The sequence below is a fragment of the Phaseolus vulgaris genome, chromosome 4, assembly GCF_051622355.1.
Source record: "Phaseolus vulgaris cultivar YP4 chromosome 4, ASM5162235v1, whole genome shotgun sequence".
NCBI lineage: Eukaryota > Viridiplantae > Streptophyta > Magnoliopsida > Fabales > Fabaceae > Phaseolus > Phaseolus vulgaris.
The window spans coordinates 13,433,662-13,457,711 of NC_143501.1; the positions used below are offsets into that span (position 1 = coordinate 13,433,662).

General features: G+C 32.0%; 1 protein-coding gene across 2 annotated transcripts; it reads right to left on the bottom strand.

The window, feature by feature from the left end:
• Positions 1-8,314: 8,314 nt before the first annotated feature.
• LOC137837287 (HSP20-like chaperones superfamily protein) lies at positions 8,315-19,563 on the bottom strand. 2 transcript variants are annotated; one of them, XM_068646248.2, is made up of 6 exons: positions 19,376-19,563; positions 18,868-19,051; positions 17,388-17,544; positions 9,281-9,309; positions 9,141-9,186; positions 8,315-8,650 (listed from the first exon to the last, which is right to left on the bottom strand). In XM_068646248.2, exons 1-6 carry the CDS (start codon positions 19,378-19,380, stop codon positions 8,619-8,621), a joined length of 453 nt encoding a protein of 150 aa, XP_068502349.1. In that variant the 5' UTR covers positions 19,381-19,563; the 3' UTR covers positions 8,315-8,618. The 2 variants fall into 2 exon arrangements, with proteins under 2 accessions (XP_068502349.1, XP_090157831.1); XM_090301705.1 differs by lacking the exons at positions 8,315-8,650; positions 9,141-9,186; positions 9,281-9,309 and adding an exon at positions 15,260-16,089 and having other exon boundaries at positions 19,376-19,538.
• Positions 19,564-24,050: the final 4,487 nt, after the last annotated feature.

Sequence of the window (24,050 nt, forward strand, 5' to 3'; positions counted from 1 at the left end):
TTTTTTTTAAAGAAACTTAGACTACAATTTCTCTTCCAACCTTTGAGAAGATCTCTTGAAAGAAAACTTCCATTTAGGGATTCAAGAATACAAGTATACAAGTATTTGTTATAAAGGGATAGGACTTTATTTATAATAGAGAGAGCATTCATACTCAAATTACTAGGGGATGTGGGATTTAAAATGCAAAGTGTTTGAAACTTATATGGATGTATGATTTATATGGTGGATCCAAGTGGCTCTCTTTGTGATCTACTCAATTTAATCCAACCGAATGAAGGATAAATTGAATTTATATAAAAATAATATGTTTAATCATTTATTGTCAGTTGATACAACTTTGTGTTGTAGATTCATGAAGTTGACCTAATTGATGGAGTTGGAACCACTTCTTACTTAGAATTTCACTTATTTTATTTATTTTTACTGTTAGATGATCCAATATACAATTTACTAGATAATTTAATTATTTTATCTGTTCTGAAAAGAGAGTCTAAAGCTCTATTCAAATTCTCCTCCCTCTTTTGGAGTCAACTACACCTAAACTACCTTCATGATAACTCACTGTTAGCCATTTTGAGCCTATATTTTTTTCTTGTTTTTAACCATCATTACAAGTCTTAAAATAGAAAAACTATGGTTGTCCCTATCTTATTCGTTTCTTATATATTCTCATGTTATTGATTCAATATAGAATAAGATAGAAAAAGAAAGAAAGAAACAAGAAAAAAGGAAAGAAAATAAATTAACACAAGTCTAGATATTCTAATGGACATATTAGACCATCTATTACATGAAAAAAAAAATGATGTGTAATGGAGACAAAGGTGTAGAGAGATTATGATGTGAATATCTTAGACGAGATAGTTTGATAAAAGTGTTTACTGCACTTATGCGCAAGTCTAATAAAGTGTCTACGAGTGAGCCTAATCAATCGTCGAAGTTGCTTCTATGAATCAAAATGAAATACAAAATCTAAGCAAAAGAATTAGAGAATAAAATCTACAGTATCTCAAAAATAAGAATGGAAGCAAATCATCTGGAAAAAAAATAAGAAGAACTATAATTCGTAATAGAATAGGAAACAAAATCTGAAAATTATGGAAATTGGAAATTGTGAAATTGTGAACAATATAATACAATTCTGAAATCCTTAGAGCAATGAAACTTGTAAAAAGATGCAATCTTTAAGGAGAAGTCGTCAAGCTTTACAGTGGAACACGTTCATAAGAGCATCATAGTTTTCTTATTTTCTTCTTGTAATTCTTTCATTTTGCCTCCGCATGGAAAGCTAAACTTTTTTGGGTTTTGATATTCTACACAATTAATGTCTTATTCTTCAATATCTGCAACAGGTCGCGCTAGATAACATAGTCTTTTTGAGTTCTTATTTCTATTTTGGGATTTTTTTTAACATATGTTGATGATTCAATTTTGTTTTTATTTGGAACTCTTATATAGTTTGCATTATTTTGAAATCTCTTAGACACATGATTTAAGAGGTAAAAGAGTAATAGCAACCAATGAAAAATTCATTGTTGAATTAGCTTAAGACTCGACCTATTCTTTAATATTCTCTATCGTCTACTTTACTTCTTTACACAACGATCTCATCCCTTCTTTAGTTTACAGTTATTACTAAGTTTTATATGCTTGTAGATAATTTGTCAATACTGTTTGACTGAAATTACAATTGAATTCATTGGGAGACGACTTGGGGTTAACTAACCCTATCTATTTTATCATCTTTTTGACGTTAGACGATTTAGCAATGTGTTGGACGGTCTACACTAAAATCGTTTTTAATTTGATTGTAAAACAACAATAATCACTTGCAAATTAATAATAATTTTTATTTTAGTTCTTTTTTCTTTTTACCAAATTTCATTATGACAAAAAATTCATTGTGGATAGTGAAGTTTTATGCGATTTATATGAGACCATTGATAAACAACTTGGTAAAACATTTCTACATGATAAAAAACTTGATAGATTCAAAAAGGCATTAGAATTTTTGGAACAATAGATATCAGGGGTAAAAGAAGAAACATGGTAAGACATTTAATTAATCTTCATGGTTTCATAAATTTCATAACAATCAGTGTTAAGGTAAAAGTCGAACACCCCAAGGTTTTAATTAATTCTTCAAAACAATTAAGTGTAAAATTTTATCAAAATATGTTTATAAGACGATAAAAATAACAAATCATGTAAGACGCAATTGTTTTGTTTGACAGATGATACAACACTTTGCAATCTTTTCTCAAAATCTAATAAAGTGCACATAAGAACGTCGTAGACGATACACATAAGCCAAACTCGTACTTAAATTAAATATCCATGTGCTTATGATATGTGTGCAAGAATGTTCGTCTGCCGATGAGATCTATTTGAATTCAGATATTAAAGATCTTTTGAGACGCAAACTAAAGTTGTTTTCTTCATGAACTTCTTGATACAAAGAGATTATCAACTCTGACCCAACTATCTATGTATTTGGAATTCCATATAGGTTGCTCACATGAAGAGCTCTCCTTTAAGCCAAGAGAGTGAAGGTTGTACCACACAGATATGTTGATTAGATGATAGTGCACAACTCATAACTTCCTAGAAGGATCCTCAAGTTAAAAGAAGATTAATGTAGTAGGATCATAAGAAACTCAAGGGAAAACATTTAGAGTGTTTATACAACTACCTATGAGAGTGAGCCAAATCATTGTATACATCGAAAGACATTATCCTCCCTAGAGAGCAAGATGATCTAAACTAGGATAGAAAGCTTAAACATTGTATTTGTTGTCAGATAATCCTCCCTAGTCATTAGACCCAATTGTCAATAGATCATTAAACCTCTGGATCTTATCCAGTAGTGGATGTTTGGAAATAATACTCAGGGTCAGTCATAAGTGACTTGAGTAAAGAATACTATGTGATGAGGTTAGTCAGGAGTGGCTGCGATCTGAAAAAAAAATACTCAGTTAGCCAAGAGTGCTTGTTATAATGACTAGGAAGGATTATTTGTAGTTTCTCCCTACCATGTCTCTTGGTATAGTGCTTGTTATAATCGTTTGAACTAACCCAAAAACAAAAGTTTATGTGTGAGAATCTATTAAAATGTTTTATTTAACTTTTTTAAACACCTAATTTATGTGTTTTGACTAAGCAGATGTTAAACTATGATTAGTCACATGTTAAAGTAAACATGAATATTCGCCAGTGAAGTGCTTTAATCTATTAATTTTTTTTGTTTCTTTAATAGGTCCAAAAAATTTAACTACTAAAGTTGATAAAGAAAGGAAAATCTACCATAACTACAAATGATAATAAAATTGAAGAAGTGATTGAAGAGGTTGAGGAAAAGGATAATTGAAAATAAGTGACAAGCAAATATTATATTAGAGTAAGAAAATTAACTAAGTAACATTATTCTAGGAAATGATAAATGAAAACATAAGATTAAGATGTAGGGTTTAAATATAAGAAATAGTATTTTGTATTTGGGAGTTTCTTCCTGCACCCATACGTTTTTCTTCCTGCACCCCTACAATGTTAAGCAAAGACTAAATTGTCCTTATTAATTTTTAAAATTTCAAAAATGCCCCTAACAGAATAAAAACCCTAAAAAACGCTCTCCATCATCTTCTTCTTGCACAACCGCATCTCCGAACTGTAGAACTTCATGCTCTCTACGGTGCCTTTCAACCTCGCACATCTTTTGGCGATTTAGAGTGGTCTTGGCAACTTGGTGCTTAAAGGTAAGTAAAAAAATTTGTTTTCGGATCTGTACATCCATTTTTTCTTTGGATTTTTGTTTCCGTAATTGTTTTTTCACATTCCAGATTATAGAATCCAGTAGAATTTCGGATTATGGAATCCGGTAGAATTCTGGATTATGGAATCCGATAAAATCCTGGGTTGGTGGTTTTGGTAATGTTCTTGATTGTTGTTTTTGGAATATTAATTGTTGTTTCCATAACTGTGTGTTTGTATTGGCTCAAATTAGTAAACTATAATCTATTCTATAACTTGTATTGGGTCAAACTAGAGGAGTTGTGGGGTTGGGTTAGTATGCATTCATCATTAGTTGTAACCAAACTTGCAAGCATTTGAATCAAGATAATTCATTATGGAATCCGGAAAAATCCCAGGTTGGTGGTTCTAGTAATGTTCATGATTGATGTTTTCATAATATTAATTGTTGTTTCCATAACTGTGTGTTTGTATTGGCTCAAATTAGTAAACCATAATTTATTATGTAACTTGTATTGGGTCGAACTAGAGGAGTTTTGAGGTTGGGTTAGTATGCATTCATTAGTTGTAACCAAACTTGCAAGCATTTGAATCAAGATAATATTTTTATTTTAAAATAAGTGATTTAGTTTCTTTAGTTTTTTATTGTTTAAATGAAGTTCTTATTTATTTTTAAATAAGTGATGTACTTTATAAAATAGTAAAATTTAGTTTCACACTTTATTTATTGTTAAATTTATAACTATAACGTTACATGATTAACATTTCGAATTGACGAATCTGAATTCGTATTGTGCATTGTTTGTAATTTGGTTTAACTTGAATGGTGTAATTGAAAAAAAAATGTGAAGACTAAGAGAGGAGGCTCACAAGGTGATCGCCTACGTCCCACAACCTATATTAGAAGAAGAAAAAGACATGTTAATGAAGATGAAGAACATCTTAATGGGAAAATAGTCAATGATTGTTTAAGAGATAAACACACAACAATCACATTATATCAATTTGCAATAACGTATCCCATATCCAGAATTGTCATCCACTTATCTGAACTTATCTGTAAATAGAAGAAAATGTAACAAGTTAATCCAACTCATACACCATTTTACAATTAATAACATCATTCAAAATTAATAGAATTACCATGTGGTCAATTAAAAGTGAATTTTTCAAATATTCATATCGTTCATCCCCGCCAAACAAATCAATATATTCTTAACGTCATTGATAAAGTTCTTTATGCAAGTTCATGCGTACAATAGCCCAAGAATCCTTTCTCATACCCAATAATCCACCAATCGCACGATAGCCACAATGATCGTCAGCCTTAACGTCAACAATATCAACAATGTAAGGATGAATTCCCATAAAAAATTTATCTAGCATTGGTATTGATTTGGTCGGAGGAGTCTTCGAAATAAATCCCTTGCTACATTTCAAAGTAGAATAACATCATGTTGTGAAAGAATGGCATCAACATGTTCAAAGTAAGAAAGAATCGCTTCGTTGATCTACCAAATTTACTCTGACGCCCTTTTTGTGCACCTTTTGTTTTTACTTTCTCACTTGGTGGACACAAAGATGTCTTATCTGGATAGCAATCTCAAGTAATTTGGCTTTGATGTTAATCTTCCCAGCCATGTCAACCTCATTGAACCGATTCATGATGACAACCCACTTTTGTTGGATGGACAACTCTGCTGATGTATCACCACCTTAAATATCTAAAAAGTAATCGTGTCCAAATGAAATGCAATGACTGCAATGGTAAGCTACCCACACCAAAGGAAGCCAATTCGCAAGCACAAGGAAGGTCATGAGTAGATCTAATGGTGCACCCACAACGAGATTTATCTAAACCAACATATTCAACTCTGTCACTCTCTTCTACAATATACTGCAAAGCATATTTCAATACAAAGCCAAACCAATTTCTTATATCTTGTTACATTAAAGACATGACTCACCGCATGCAAACTCTTTTCAAATGAAGATTTAATTGCATTATGTTGCAAGATTATCATCTTATTCATAAAATTCCAACAAAAGCATAAGTCCCTCATTGACGTCTCAAGGATCCTCTTTAAACTCCAATGTGCAGCCTCAACCCTCTTACTTGTCGTGTTGCCTAAGTGCATGACCTTATTCGTCCAAGCCTTAACAAACTTTTCTTTATGTGGATTTAACCAAGTACTAATCACATATTCAGTAAATATAGGCCATGGTGAACAAACAACATTAAATGTCTCTACACGATGTTCATAGGACTCTACATTTTGACAATCAACAATATCTCCCCAAGATTCCATCTCTTGATCCCATGCCTCTTTTGGATTAACAATCATTTTACATTTTGCTTTAACATTTTTATCAATGTGAAAACGACATAACAAATTAGCAGCTTCGGGAAACACAACATTTATTGCATTCATTGGAGCAATATCTTTATCAGTAACCACAACCTTTGGTTATTAATCAACTCTCAAAAACAAACCTCTCAGCTTCTCAAGGGTCCAAACAAAGTTATGATGACGTTCTGATGCGAGTAACATAAATGCAACACTAAAGGTCAATCCTGTTGAGGTAGCACCAACAACTTCAAACAAGGGCATCCTATACCTATTAGTTTTGTATGTACTGTCCATCATCAATACAATGTTAAAGGCATTCAATAGTTTCACTGAATTAGGGTGTGTCCAAAATAAATCTTGCACAACATTTTTCCTTTCTTCAAACCTAGACCAATTGATATACATATCTTGCTCAACTAACATCATCAATTGTTGCATTTCAGTTCTATCACCTCGTTCTGATTTTCTGTACAAATATTGTGCATTGTAAACTTGCTTTATTGTGGTCACATTTTTCTCATTATGTTCTTTCATTATTAGCAAAGTATTTATGGGCTTCACTACACTGTCTGTCATGTCCATAAGCATTAACTTCTTGCTACATGTGAACCTACCGGCATATGGATGAGCAACCAATGTATTTGTCAACGCATGATTATGAGACCCACAAAATAATTTCAATATCCATCCTTCACCATTCTTTACTGGATACCCTTGTAATCTAAAAGAACAATCACATTTCCTAGTTCCACTATCAGTAACTGTAAATCTTTCTTATATTGTTTGTATTTACCTCCTTTCTCATAACCTAATAATACAAATGTCTTCCTTCCTCGTTGGCCAGTTGAAGTATTCGATCTCAATATCACAATAAAAAAAAACCAAAGTGAAACGCAACTTTTCTAACCCACATCAAGAGTTCATCCCGAATACGAAATACCTACAAAAGTTATCATAACAAATTATTTCATTTAACAATTAACAAACAACCTAAACATACTTTACAAACTTAACTTTACCTCATCTGTAGTAAACGAATTTGTACATTCATATCCCTTCGATATATTGTCTATTGCTTTGTTAGATAATGACTTCTCAATATCATCATGTAGATTGTCCCACACATCAACCCCATCATATAGTTCTTGTTCAAATTCTTCACTATTGTCCATGCTTCTACAAATTAAAAAAAAATGAAACTAAATCATTGCATTCAAGATCCATGAATCCATAAGTCAAACAATTCATTTCGGATCCAGCAATCCATAATTCAAAAAAACCATTTCGGATCCAGAAATCGATAATTTAAAATATGCATTCCCGATCAAGAATTTCATAATACAAAAAAAAAAACATTCTGGATCCACCAATCCGTAACAAAAATTAGGGTTCCGGATTTAGCAATCTGAAAATCAACAATTTATGAAAACTTTACTTCCAAAACGTCCCTTCATTCGGAAAACAAAAATTAATCAATTCTGGATTGATAAATTCGTAGCACATTACCGAATCTCGATTTTCGATAACCACGAAATCTCCATAACCACCAATGCTCCTAAAAAAACTTAATTCTTACCTTTAAAACTCAAGCAACCCTTCAACAACGTAGCCTACTCCTCCACCTTTCTCCAAACAACTACAAAGACCCTCCACCAACAGTTGATATTCAATGAAGATGAACAATGGCAAAGAAAGTCTAGCATGGTGCCCCTTTTCAAATAATAGGTTAAGATCAATTTTGAAATATTTAAAATTGTAGGGGTATAGGAAGAAAAATGTAGAGATGCAGAAAAAAGAAACTTTTGTATTCTATTATGTTTTGATTTTATGGATTTAACATTTTGACTTTATTTTCATATATAATATTTCTAATGTTTGTTTTTATTTAAAAATATCATTATATTTATCATGTATATCTATATCTATTCATTCAATTCACAATTAAAAAACTTGAAAAATAATTCACAATTTAAATCTCGTTTGATAACCATGTTCCGAATTGCCCAAGCCTTCATATAACAAGGGCAAAGTAGAGATTGTAATATCCATGGGAGTGCAGGAGGAAAACATTGGGTATAAAAGGAAATTCTGAGCAGTTCATCAAATCAAAAGATTTAACCATCAAAAGATCCAAGATTGGAGTCATTTCCATCGCAGTACTTTTCAAAAACGCTAAATCCAATAAAAATGAAATAAAATATGGAAGAATAGCATTTCAAACAAAAGTTGCAAGCTTGAAAAGACACGTATTCAAAGTTAGGGTTGTTTAATCTTACAACAATGTGGTTGAGAAGAATCTTAGATTGATTATATGATGCAACCAGAATTCCTTTCAAAGAAACCCTCAACAGAATAGGTTCCAAGTAGTCACAAAAGATCGAGACTATGTGTTCCAAAGTACTACTTTGATTCTATATACAATGCAGCCAATGATATCACAGTGCATCTTATAAAGTAGTTCAACATGATTCCATGTTCCCCATGCTTTTTATATCTTTGTTAGTACTATAACAGTTACTATCCCCTAGCCTTTTCCAAGTCAGGAAGATCTGCAAATCATAATTATTCATGTCAGCAGGGGAAGAGCACAATAAATATGGAAAATGATTACATCAAATGATTCAATATTAAATAAATAAAACCAAATGATGCAGTTTTTAATACTACAACTACTAACAAATTGTCAATTTTGAGGAAACAGTATAACCATATATTAAGACTGTTTGGATAAATTTTTCAAGAAGTACTTATAGGAGAAGAGAATGAGATAAAATGAATTAAACTTCTCTCATAATTTAAAACCAACTTATGTTGTGTGCACTTAAACTTTTACAGAAATCTTTTCATCTAAATTCCCTAGAAGTTGAGGTACACAAGCTGATTTTACCTCTCCTACAAGTTTTTATTGAGAAGCTTTTCCAAGTCTAAAGGACCTCATTATGCATATATTCATTCCATACAGATATTAATATTACAACAAAGGCATGTCACTAAGCAATTGAAAGAATCACTAAAATTTAATACAAAGGGATCACTCACACAACATTCCATCATCATCACTGCTCCCCTCATCTTGATCAACAAACTGCAAAAGAACAAGATACCATTGATTGAAATTAGGTACCAGGTTGTTAAATTTTGTAACTATTGCATGTGGCATGTGAAAAAAATTAGTTTACCCGAGAATCATCATCAGATACCAAATCAGCTGAAAAAGGTCCAACAAAAAGCTTAATCAGATTAGAGCAATACTCACAAGAAGAAAAAAACTATATTGTAATCTGTTAGGGTTTAGAGTTTAGGTTTTTAGTAGGACTGAATTGTTTTAGCAGTTATTAATTATTTTAGTAGTTATTAGTAGGGGCAAGGGTAATTGCCTCTAAGCAGGTATTAGCAGAATAAAAAATAAGAGAAGGGGGAGTTTTCGGGAAGTTTTTCTGAAGTGTTTTTCGGGAAGGGAGAGACCAAGCTCTCAACATCTTGGAAGGGAACCTTTATACTCAATCAATTGTACTCAGTTCCTGTGTAATTTGTAATTCCGTATCGGTTCAATTGAATAAAATTCAGTCCTTATTCTCATACCAGTTGGTGCCTATCTTAATCCTCAAGCAACTTATGCAAATAAGAAAACAAGGTTTTCCGACCAATCTGCCATCCAAGGTAAACTACAAAGATCAGGATGCTACAAATGGAATTAAGAATAGTGACGGTGGTGTGAATTGAGAATAAAAATTGAATTTATAGAACTAGATAAATCAGCATAAAAGAACAAGTCAATAAGATAGGCAACATCTTAAGAAAAAGGAATTTTACGAGGTTAATCAGGATGCCTTAAAGTAGTAGTAGCAATCATAACAGCTTACTTGTTCCAGAAAAAATGGTGGTTGGGGGAAAGGGGAAGACCAGACAGAGAAGACACAGGAAAAGTATAATATAAAATACTGATGAAACAGAAGAGGGAGGTATAGGTAAGTTGCCATCATCACTACTTGTGGTCAAGGGAGTAGTAGAAAGATGTTAAATACTGTTAGGCAAAAGGATAATGAGAAAGTCTGGAGAGTGTATTATAGAAGAAAACTTAAAAATAAAGAATAATTAGGTGTTTTTGGGGTGGAGTGAATCTGTTGCGGTTGGCCTTTAAATATGGACCAACCAGGTAGGGTGAGGGGCCTTTTTTGGTAGTTTGTTGTCAACAGGTACCTGTGTGAAAGGAAGTGATTCCTTTGTATGTGCTTGTGAATACTTTTGTAGTGCTGGAATACTGATCTTATACTCAAACTTCTACCAATATACCATGTTTAATAGAATTAATACAAAACCATCTCAGTATCAGTGCTATCATAATTAGACTCGTAACAAAATTACAATGCTAATATTCTAAAAGCCCCCTGCCCCTCCCCCCTCCTGTTCAAGCTGACATTCATTAAGCTCTCAGCTTCTTACAAATAACCAAATAAGACGAAAACAACATTCAAATATTGTCAAACTATAAGAAAAAGAGAGACATTATGTATTTTTGATACAACATGAGTACTTTATTTATATTGAGAAAATGAAATTAATACGATAAATAGTGGAGATTTTATATCCTCTAATAATAAAAGGATACGAGAATAAAAAAACAACATTCCTATTAGTACATACATATTTTAGATATTCTTGGTTAAAAATGATCTACGCCTTGTTTCTACAATTATAATACTTCCCCTATAGCTGGAGCATATAAGTCGTATTTACTCAACTTTTTGCAAATATGATTGATCCTTGGTCCTCTTAGTAACTTGGTGAATATGTCAACCAATTGTGCATTAAAGTTGACAAATCTAGAATTGATATATCTCTAGACTCCACTTTTTCTCTTATGAAATGACAATCTACCGCAATATGTTTGGTCCTCTCATGAAAGAGAGAATTAGAGGCAATGTGTAATGTTGTCTAGTTGTCACATATATGGTGTATTTGAAAACATTCTTCAAATTTAAGCATATTGAGGAATTGTTTGGCCATGTGTTCACAAGTAATGATGTCATTACCCTTTATTCTGCCTTTTCACTTGATATTTTCATAACATCTAGTTTTTTTACTTAACAAATATTAAGTTACCTCCCACAAGTACACAATACCTTGAAATGAAATGTCTATGGCTTAGTGACCCCGCCTAGGCGGTGTCAGAATACCCAATAATTTGAGTATTTTCCTTGTCTACATAAATGAAGCCTTTGCCAAGAGCATTCTAAATATACTTTAGGATTCGTACGACTACATCACAATAACCTTCACAAAGAGAGTTTAAAAATTGACTTACTATGTTCACTACAAATGTGATGTCAAAATGAGTATCAGTAAGGTAATTTAGGTTATTAACTAGATGTTTGTATCTCCCAAGGTTAAAATATAGTTCTTCTTTGTCAGGTACAAGTTTGACACTTGGATCCATTGGTGTGTCCACAAGTTTAGCATTACCATCCTTGTTTCTTCTAGAATGACTAGAGCATATTTTCTTTTGAGATATGACCAAGTCGTCCTTGGACTGTGCAACTTTTATACCAAGGAAATATCTCAAGTATCAAAGATCTTTTGTTCAAAATTGTTCAAGATATTGTTTTAGTTGGAGAATACACTCCTTATCATTTCCTATGATAACAATGTCGTCCACATGTACAATGAGGTAGATACATCTTTAGGGAGAATGACGGTTAAATAGAGAATGATCAGCATCACTTTACATCATCCCAAACTACTAAAAGACAGTTCAAAATCATCCAAACCATGTATAGAGTGATTGCTTGTGGCCATATAAGGACATGAAAAGATGACATACTATATCAAATGACTCCCCCTGAGCAACAAATCTAGGAGGTTGCACCATGTAGACTTCCTCACCAAGATCACCAAGTAGAAATGCATTTTTTATGTAAACCCGAAACAGTGTTCAATGACGAATAGTTGCAATTCAGAAAAGACAAATAGATGTCCCTTTGGCAACAAGAGAAAAAATGTTTGTATAATCTTGACCATAGATCTATTTGTAATCTTTGGCAACTAGACAAACTTTATATTGATTAATTTCAATATCAGGGTCTATTTTTAGAGTGTACAACCACTGACACCAAACAATTGATTTTCTAAGTGGAAGAGAAACCGACTCCCAAGTACCACTACTTTGAAGGGCACATCTCATCAATCAACACTTGTCATTGTCACCACCCTACATGAGATAAAGCTTCACTTGTAGTAGGAATAAGAACAAAAGATAACAAGACAAACAAGTATAATGTGTGGATGAATTCATTGTATTTGGTGTATCCAAAGTTATTATAAATATGAGATCCTAAGGGGGGAAAATTCACTCTTTCAAATTCATTCTAATTTCTTTGTATTTTTCTCAAGTTGGTATCAGAACCCACTCTGCCTCTATGTTAAGCAAAGGAATTGTCATCAAATGTATGCATCATCCGCTGCCGTCTACCATTGTCCAGAACCAGCATTGTCCTCCGACACTTAGGTCATGTGTGCCTCGAGGAGCGCAACCCAAACCTAATAGTCGCAAATCTACCCTAGGTGAGTGTGTCTTAGGCACCACCTTGTTGTGGTCAAAATATTTCTGGTCCACCATTGTTTGACTCGCTGGAGCACTTTAAGCTCATATTTACCCTCTATTCTCTATTTCGATACCATTTGGTAAGTCTTCTAGTGTTGATCACGCTTTCTTTCACTTGAAACCCTAGGTTGCCTTTTGTTGTTCTTTGTTGCACTAGAAGACTATGTCCTTGCCTCTACAACATGTCTTTAGGGACTATCGCTTCTTCCAAGACTCCTCCTTGACTATAGTTATACTTTTTCTCCAATGGCCAAACTGACTATTGTCAGACTTTTCCTTGCCATGGCAACTATTCGTCATTGGCCCTTCATCAATTAGATATTAAAAAAAAATTGTTGCATGGAAATCTAGAAGAGGAGGTCTACATTGAGCAACCTCCTAGGTTTGATGCTAAGGGAGAGTTTGGTTTGGTTTGTTAGTTGTGTCACTCTCTCTATGGTCTCAAGCAATCTCCAAGTGTTTGGTTTAGAAAGTTCAGCCACATTGTACAATCCTTTGGGCTATAATGCCTGGTGAGGCATACCACTCTGTTCTTTATTGTCACACCTCCCCAAGAAAATGTGTGTACTTAATAATGTATGTTGATGATATAGTTATTATAGGAAATGATGCTTCTAAAATCTCTCAGTGAAAGGAACATTTTTGCAATCATTTTCAAACCAAGGATCTTGGAAATCTCAAATATTTTTTGGGGATAGAAGTAGTCTAATCAAAGGAAGGAGTTGTAATCTCTCAAAAGAAATATGCTCTTGACATCCTAAAAGAGATAGGTATGATTGATTGTAAACTAGTGGAGTGTATCGTGGAACCAAATTAGAAATTAATGGTAGAATAGGGAAAAGTTTTCTTTGTTCCGGAAAGATATAGAATATTGGATGGAAAACTTTTTTATCTCACTATTACTAGACTAGATTTGTCTTTTGTAGTTGGTGTTGTGATTCAATTCATGCAAAATCCTTGTATTGATCACTAGGATGATGTCATCCATATTCTAAGATATCTCAAAAAAGGCTCCAGTCCAGGACAAGAACTACTTTGTGAAGATAAAGGGAATACCCAAATCATTGGATATTACGACGCTAATTGGGCTAGTTTTCCTATGGATAGATGATATGCTATAGGATATTGTGTTTTGCTTGGAGGAAATATTATCTCTTGGAAAAGCAAGAGACAAAATATTGTTGCCTGATCATCTATTGAAGTTGCGTAAAGAGAAACGCTATCCCTCACTTGTGAGCTTATATGGAAAAATAGTTCCTCCAAGAATTAGATTTATAGAGCAATGGCACCCCTCACCTGTGAGCTTATACAAGTAAAATAGTTCCTCCAAGAGTTAGATTTTTTTTGTGAGATTCAACCAATGAAGATGTATTATGATAACCAAGTTGCTCTCCACATTGATTCCAATCCAATTTCCATGAGGACTAAATCCATTGAAATTGACAATCATTTTATTCGAGAAAATTCAAATCCAATTTGTTGTCCAAGGAAATCTACATTGAGTTTATGGGGTCAAATGATCAACTAGCGGATGTATTAACAAAATCCTTGAGAGGACCTTGGATTGAATTTATTTGTTCCAAGCTTGGCACATACAATTTGTATGCTCCAACTTGAGGGGGAGTGTTAGAATATGTAGTCTTAAATAGAATTATGTAAAGGTGTTGTGTGTTGTGTTGTACCTAGTTCCTAGATATATCTTTCTAGATTCTCTTCTCTCTCATACATTGTATTTGGTGTATCCAAAGTTATTATAGATCCTGAGAGGGAAATTCACTCTCTCAAATTCATTCTAATTTCTTTGTATTTTTCATGTGTGGAAAAGTGACTACATATGTCTTCATTAGAAGGAGCAGGTGTATAGTATCGAACAAACTCAAAGAAAAAGACAACAATAGGCACAAAATACTAATCAAGATCAAGTGATAAAAATCAATATTGTTTTTGAGAAAAAATGGCATCCTAGGAAGACACATTTGAACAACCAAGGAGAAAGTTTATCTAGAACAAGTGTGAAGTTTATGTACAAAACATATGGTACCAAAAACTATGGAGGAAGATTGTATAGAGGGGAATGAGGAAAAAGACAAAGTGGGGTACCTAGTCATTAAGGATTGCTGATAGCATCATATTAATGAGATAACATGTTATTAGGACAACATCCCCAAAAAAACGTTGAGGAAGATGACTGTGAGCAAGTGTCTGAATAGTTTCAATAAGATGTCAACTTTTGTATTCAACTACTCCATTTTTTCGAGAAGAGTGAGGACACGATGTTTGATGAAGAAAACCATTGGATCCCATGAACTGCTGGAATTGGTGAGACAACATAATCGTAGGAATTAATTCAATATTGGTAGAGAAATGGGATTTTTAGCCCAAATCACTTGACCATAACCTGATTTCTAAAGCCTGAGATGAATAGTGAGACTCGTCCATCTTCTCAATACTAACAATATGGTTAAAAAAAATGGGTGAATATGTCGTGGGTTTTGGAAGACATTCTTTTTCTCGAAATATAGAAAAATAATAATAAAATAATCAGAGAGAGAAATTAGATCAAACCACAATCAAAAGTGCTCTCACAAATTTAATTTCATTCAGAATCCAAAGTACACATTGTAAGACAAGGTATAGCTATTTATTGCCAAATAGGACTGGAAATTACCATGAAATTCAATGCCAAATTCTAGTGAAATGAAATGCAAATGTGGCTTCTCAAGCACACTTGGCACTGACTGAAAATTCAAATGGAAATGGAGAGAAGAATTCAAATTTAAAATTAAAAAATTATATCCTAGAAAATCCTTAATTGGCTGTATTTGAAGGAGGCATTTTCCATGCCTTGTTCATGCCTCTTGAATACACATGCTTTACTTGCTTGCTTTGAACCCTTGGATGACCAAATTTGACTCCAAGAATTTTGTTTGCTTGTTCTCACCTTGGCTTTGTCTTCTTTATTGTACTGTAATTATATATGTGCAAATGGGTTTGGAAAAGACACATCTAAACCTATTTACTAATATTAAATTCACCTCTCTTACAAATATTTACAAAGTCCAAAAGTACAAAATAAAGAAGATGAATATTTTGTTGAGCATGAAACACATGTCTTGACTTGCTTCTAGTAATCCTTCTAGAAATGTGGTGTTCTTGCTCATTTTCTTTTCTATCATTCATGCACTAGTCGTGACTTGGGTGTGGTTGGTCAGTCGTCAAGTGTCGTCATTTATGAGGGTACATGGGTAGGTGATTCGTCTCGACATTTGTATTATTGGATAGATTAGTTCACGCAATCCCAACCCTATGCTTGCTAGAGCAAATGGAGGTTGCCAGAAAACTCATTGGAAAACTTGTTGAAGATGGTACCCGAACAATACATGCGATCTTGAGAGAAAGGTTAATGAAATATAAAATCCTCTGGAGAGGGTGGGTTTACTAGACAACACAATTTTGAAAAAAATATGCTAAATACCTTGTCCAACTATAGGAAAGAGAGAAACATTGAGCTAAAACCATGTATTTCTAAGACAACACGGATGCTTTATTTATATTGAGAAAACAAAATCAATATAATAAATAGAGGAGATTGATATCCTCTAATAATAAAGATATGATACATGAATAAATAGAAACATTTACAATAAAAACATATATAATCTAGATATTTCTAATTATAAAGGATTTATGTCTTAGTTCTATAATTATAACAAATATAAATGACTTCATAAACCACAAAATGTGTGAAGAATCTGACAGAGACTAAGCATAACGATGTCTGGAACAACACAGCAAAAGAAAACAGGTTCTAGAAAGAGTTGCTACAAAAAAGGTAATGAATTGGTTGAGCAAAATGAGCATGCCCAAGATAAGAAAGACATCAGCTAGAATCAACTCACCCAATAAATATGCATTAGAGAACACGTGGTCTGATGGACAATTGAACCTTCAACATCATAATCACATCACATCCATACCCTAAAAGAATTGTTCAGGTGCCATTTGAGATACAAGCTTGGCTGCTATCTAGGCTTTTATGGATCTTTTATTATTGTGAAGGTTTTCTTAAGGGTAACATAAGAGATAGAAAAGCTAAGGATTCTGGATTGATATTCAAACTCTTACCTATTCTGATCCCCTCTTAATAGTCAAATTTAGTTTATATTTTATCTTTATTAGGAAACCATGTTTCCAGACATTTTACCCAAAAAATAGTATAAGAAAAAATAAAATGCCAAGTCTAAATAACATAGAAATAGAAGCATGCACAATGTAATAAGAAAGAAAAAAATTAATAGAAGATGCTAAGGTCGCAATTATTGAACCGTTCATGCAAATATCCTTTCATAAAGAGGAAGATCTAGAAAAAAAAGTTAGCAATTTCAAGATGATGATGATGATGATAATGAATAAAAGAATATGTTAATCCCTATTGTGGGATAAAGGTGAAAACAAAACTATCATCATTTTGTAGAACTTGTGGTTTTAATAACTCTCAAGTATAATCATGGTGAAAAGGTTTCTCTTCCAAATGAAATCTAGAGCAAATTTGAAAGAGGGATCACTAAATGCATCGATGGCCACAGAAATATGAATTCTCACATTTAATTACATACAAAGTAAAAAATTTAAACATATCAGAAAAATCTAGCTTCCAAGGGAAGTTATGATTTCCAGAAGCTTACAAGTTGACTCTTCATCTTCATCACACCATTTGTTCCAATCAACCTTCAGGTACGGAGCAGGTTTCTCTTCAGACTTCAATAGCCTCTTCCACCAACCTTTTTCTCCTTTCTGAACTGAGCATAGTATGTTTCTTAAGCCAGATTTAGTTTTACAACCCTACACACCATAATGAAAAATTTATGGATACGACCACCAAACCTTTTCTTTTAAAAAGTTTGATATGGAAAAAAAATAGGAAACCTACTAGAGGCAAAACAAAAACTTTCGAGTCACATTCTCTATAGAGAAATTTATTTTACCACCAGATCTCTAACTTTTAGTAAAATATTTAAGTAGTTTCATATTATTCAACTTCAATAGAACCTTAAACAAAAACACAATTTATTTAAACTTAAAACAATGCATGATTAATATATGCATAATATGAAAATAAATCTCACAGGCTGTTCCATATAGCATAACAATTTTGCTTGATAGAGTGATAAAGACTCAACAAAAGAAACAACAATGGGGATTAGAGCTATAGGCACTAAACTCTTATAAAGAGGCAGGTAAAAGAAAAAGAAGAGCAACAATGTAATATAGCACATGATTAGGGACAACACGAGGTGGCAATGATTGGTTTCGGTTGGAGGTATTGACCAAAATTTTAGGTGATATTGGTGTTTAATGAAGTCATAATAGTGAATCAATGACAAAGTACTGAGACTTCTTCATAAAATAAGTTGCTCACTTCAGTTGTAAATAATTCTTCTTCCGGTGTATCAAGGTTAAATGCTAAGTTATTAGGTGAAGACACGGCAATAGTTTAATGTCTTTTACACTGTACATAAATATGTTAAATGAAAAGTATACTACAACATAAGTTGCATGCATTAATGCTGCATAAGTATTCAAATCTCGTCAATGAAAGGCAAGGCAAGGATTGACAGACCATAGTTTCATGCTAAAAAATACATATGGAATAGTATTCAGGATTTAAAGCTTTCCATAATGCCTGGTATATTAACAACAAATGATCATTGTCGACCAAATTACCATAGAGAAATTGTAAAACTAAAGGTGAGATTATAAAAAGGGAAACCCCAAACCCAAAGGTTGGAATAGTTTCAACATAACAAGATTAAAAGGAAGCATTTCATAAAAAAAAAATTGCGAACACAGCGCCCAACAATCTCAAAAGCTAAGAAGGGCACAACTACTTCCAAGAGGCTAAATTACTATCAAAAGCTGAACGATTCCATGGACAAAAAGAAAAGGAGAGATAAAACTCGTAAGAAAGTACCAAATAATTGTAATTAGAAAACACACAGCCAGCCCAAATCCTTCAAAAATCAGTATACTCAAAAGCTACAATCACCACTATCCTTACACAATCGCAAAACAAGATTTCACACAAAGCATGCACAAAATCAAATAAACAGTTTGGCATTTTTCTAATGTGAAGAATGTGATCAAACAAAGCCATAATCCCCTCACCTCAGGTTCAATGGATCCATAAAGTTCCAAGCTAAAGCTGTAGGATTCATCTTGAACCCCCGAAGCAGAGAAACTAAACAAACCCTGAGGCTCACACTTCACAGAAACATCCTTGGCATCAGGTAGAGCAACAGTAAGGTAAACCTTATCAGAACGTTGAGCCCACAGAACTTCAGGATGGCGACTAATCTCACACAAGAAAAGAAAAACACAAACATTCAATGACATTACAAATAACTGGGTAAATTGCTCAGAATATTAAACTCTTACAAGTTACAACCAAATGGGTCAACGATATTCCAATGTTTTTCCCACAAAAAGATGTGAAACAAAAGCGGCAGAGGCAATATAGAAATGGGGTGGTGATAAAAAATAAGTTAGCTTACAAGTTAGGAAGTTTTCTTTCTTCGGGTCGTAGCAGAAATTAGAAAAAGCTTCGGATTTTAGTGGTAAGTGAAACAATGAATGAAATGAGAACAAAGAAAAGAAGAAGAAACAAAGAAAGAACCTCATTTGCTGTGTGAGAAGGTCAAATGCGAGAGGAAGAGTGTTCAGAAGAAAACGAAATGTTTAAGGTATTGTAATGACTTCAAGACAGCCTGAAGCCTCGTTCTTGCCTCTTTGATCTCTCCTTGCTTGTGAGTGGTTCCTCCTCAACCTACAACCTTCAACCTTTGTTTTCTTCTTTTCTTATTTGCCTTTAGTTTTTTTAATAAATAATAATATAACTTTACAAATTTTTTTGTCTATTCTTTAAGGTTGTTTTATAGAATTAAAGAATACAATAAATATTTTTTGGCAGTTTCTTCCTGGCACCCCCACAATTTTGGGATCTCTGGGTGTGCTACGGATTCATCAATCCGGAAGTGAATCATGTTGCATTCTGGATAAGGGGGTGTTCTGGAAGCAAAGTTTGCATAAATATTGATTTCTGAATTGCTGAATCTGGAAGCCCAATTTCTATTACGGATTGGTGGATCCAGAATGATTTTTTTCAATTATGGATTTCTGAATCCGGAATGCATATTTTGAATTACGGATTGGCGGATCCGGAATAGTTTTTTCAATTATGGATGTTTTGCATTTTTTTATTTGGATTAACACTATTATTCATGTACTACCGGAAGCATCAATCCGGGAGATTACCGGATGCGCCAATCCAAAAATTTATTGGAAGCACCAATCCAAAAATTTACCGGATTTCATAATCCAGAATACAAAAAAAAAAATATACAGTTTATATAGGGACAATTTTGTCTTTACATAATCTTGTGGGGTGCAAGAAGAAAAATGTAGGGATGCAGGAAGAAACTGCCATATTTTTTATTCTAATATATGCACTTATTTTCTACTTCTTACCTTTCTCCATTTTTTTACAGTAAACCTAAACAAACAAACAAAAAATCTCAAATAGACTTAATAAATAAACCTCTTTATTCTTCATGTTACAAAATTGATATTTCCCTCCCGTGAAAAAAGTATGAGAATAGTGTAATTTGACACCAAAATTATCAATAGGTAGATGTACAAAAAATTACATAAAAAAAAATTGTGTTCATGGAGTTGATTTCATTTTTTTAATAAACATTGAAGTAATACTTCAGATATGACTTCAACTAAAACATTGAAATTAAACACTCCATACTACTTCAGTGAGAGAAAAAATATGTTAAAATCGTTTTAATGTATACGACATTGTGATTAGTCAATTGGGTTAGTTAAATTATTTTATTAATTAGTAAATTATGTTAGTTAAATTTTTTTAATCAGTATAAACAAAATACATAGAAGTTATGTCATTGACGATTTCAAGATATTTATTTGCATCTCCTATGACGACTTTCAGTTGAGATTTTTTAATTATAATAATTTTTATAAATGAAAATATATATGTGATAAATTTTTAATTATTTAAAATTCTCCTTCATTGACATTAACTTAACATTTTGTCGTGTAAAATTTTATTTTATGCTATATAATTTGAAATTTCAGTTTTAATTAGTTTTTAAATTTTCATTTTGTTTTAAATAGTAATTACTTTTACTATAAAATTAATTTTCAATTTTTATAAGGATAAACTATTCATGTTTTAAGAACAAAAAAATATTTTTATTTTAAAGAATTAAAGATAAAAAAGTTTCTGAGAAAAATCAAACTACCTTAAATCAAATTTTGATATATTAAAAATATATATTAAGTACTTTAAATATTTTTAAATAAATTAGGTTAAAATAGGTTGTGAGATAAATTAAAATTATTTTATTGTCTTTTAAAATTTTAAATAATGAAGAAAATCGTTCAGCCTCAAAACTTTCGGTTAAAAAGATAGACGAAGATCAAGCCTTAATGAAGACATTGTAAAGTATTTTTCTTCTTTTTATCCTTGTAAAACTTGTATAGAGCAATTAGAAAGTATAGAAGCTAAATTAGAGTAGAATGTAAATAGAAAACAAAATAGGGTGTAAAAGAGTAAAAGAAGGGTGCAAATAGAAATGTAGATAAGGAAGGCAGGAAGGTTCACATGCCATCTCCTCAATGGAGATGGTTTTACTCCAATGAAAGCATGTTAATTGCCACTCTCCCAATAGAAAATATTTGCACCAATAAGGTGGTGGCATTTGTATCTTAGAGATCTTGAGAGACTTTCTCCTATAAATATGAGTCTCTTGTACATGATTTTTAGTTTTGATTTGAGTAATGAAATGTTGTCCAATTTGTGAGACATTTTTACTTGTTCAAAGTTCTCTATTGAGTTGTCTTCTTGCTAGACAATTTTATTAGTGTTAATATTTTTGTGGACTTATAAGTCATTTGGATGTATAAATAATGTTTTTTTTCTTGTTATATTTAATCATTCATTGAGTTTAATCTTCATCCATTTTTTACCTTATTAATCAAACATAATTTACTTGTGAAATGACTTTAACTAACATCAACACTGCCAAATTTATTTAATTAAATAATCATAAATCACAACTTCAATCACATGAAAAAAAAACAAACATTCTCCACTTTATAACCACAACTCAGCTTTATTTGAACCAGTTAGAGGTTGGTAGCTATTGGCCTTGTAGACACGTTTTGATCATTAGTGCGTTTTGTGATTTTCAGTACTCAGAAAATTTGGACACATTAAAAACCCATAAATTTCTTCTTATTTATCTATTCTCATGGTCTATGAGAATATATTCACTATCTTTTTCTTTATCTTTCTCCTTAATAGGCATCAAAACTGTTTGCATACAAAATTGTTTACAAGATAATAAAGTAAGAGATATCATTTGTGAGACAATCACATAAGAGATACAAAAAGTTAGAAAATTAGTTTGTAGATCAAAATATTCCTTTTTTATTAGATCAATGCATCAATCATTACTTATTCTTCAAAATTTTAGTACAATGAGCTTTTAAGTTTGGGTGAGCATTGTTATAACAATTTACTTGTTGATTTGATGTTTAACTTCAAATGCTTTATTTTGTGTCAAATAGTTTTGATAGATTGTTTATTGTTTTCAACAATTTTCAAATGTATATATTGATGTCACTTAACTTGCATGTGCTTTCGGTTAATGTTGTTAAGGATGCGAATGAGCTGGTTCAAAATTACGAGTCTACCACCATTCAACACAAACTAAAGTTGATAAGAAAATCATAAACAACTTGGAGGTTGGACTCATTGAGCAGGCAATGAGAAAATTCAAAATTATTCAGGTATGTATTTAATTACATATAAACTTACATCTTATATAACTACCTAATCAAACTTTTGGTTATTTATTTCAGTTTGTCATTGAAACTGTTATTACTACCCTACAATTGATGACATGATCAAGCTTGTCAAGGAAGAAATTCAAAATAAAAATTAAAGTGTAATTGAATTTTGGAAGAGTCTACTTCCCGATTCTTACAATAGGGAGGATTTTGTAAGTTGTGTTGGTGTGCATTTGAAGAGGCTATCTTCATTTTATCTTGCCCTTGTTCTTGAAGAGAAAATGTTATAAATGTTTTTATTAAAGTAGTGTTTATTGTATTTAACTATAACTAGCATTTTATCTTCCTACAATTTTAGGCACACATTTTTGGTCATGCATTGGCTGGTTGCAATTTTGTATATTTGAGGTAGTGTTTGGTTTTTGGAATTTTGATGTTTTTTTTAGTAATTAGTTTTAATGTATGAACTAAATGCATGCGCAAATTGGATTACGATGTCATTTAATCTTTCATATTAAAAGGATACCTAACTAATTCTAACATAATTTGTTAGAATTGATCTCAATTCAAACATATTAAGATAATTGATCTACCTAACAAGACTTTAGCCTTACAAAATTCAAATTTATCGAAATTAAATTTAGATGAAACCAATGTAATTCATTAGACAATAGAAGTTGCAGACCTGTACATTTTGTATTTGAGGTTTCAAGAAATACATGTAATCAAAAACTAAAAAAAAAAAGTTATTTGTCTTGGAATATTTAACAGCCAAATGTGTTTCTTCAATTATAGTTGTGTTTAAAAGATAAAATGAGAATTAAAAAAAAAATTGTAGTATCTTATATGGTGTTCTTTTATTTTAACTCTTAATAATGATAGTTGTGTTTTAATTTTATGTAATATTCATGTAATATAAATGTTTTGATGCTAATATATGTTTCTATGCTATAGGATAAAATCATATCCATTAAAAAAACACAACCTATTTAAAATAACACAAAAAATGAATTTAACGGGGGTTTGAAAAATCCCTAGAAGTGGTGGAGGTTTAGAAAACCCCTGGAAGTGACGAGGTTTTGGAAAACCCCTGGAAGTGACGAGGGTTTTGGAAAACCCTTAGAAGTGACGGGGTTTACAAAACCGTTGGAAAATAATTGTCTTTCCGGAGTTTACTAAAAACTGTCGATAATTCGTTAACAACGTTGGATGTTCCAGAAAAAAAAACCCCGAGTAACGCACTTAACGGGGGTTAAAACCGTCGAAAACGTTAAAAATAACACCCATTAAAAATAGATTTTCTTGTAGTGAATTGCAATGATTTAACTTAAATTAATTTAAATCTTAATTCTAATGACATTCTAATCATAATCTATTTTTTTTTCTAATTTTAATAAATATTCCAACTTTACGCATACAAAATATTTAAAAATATATAAAGAAATAAATCAAGTGTTACTAACTTGTTATAG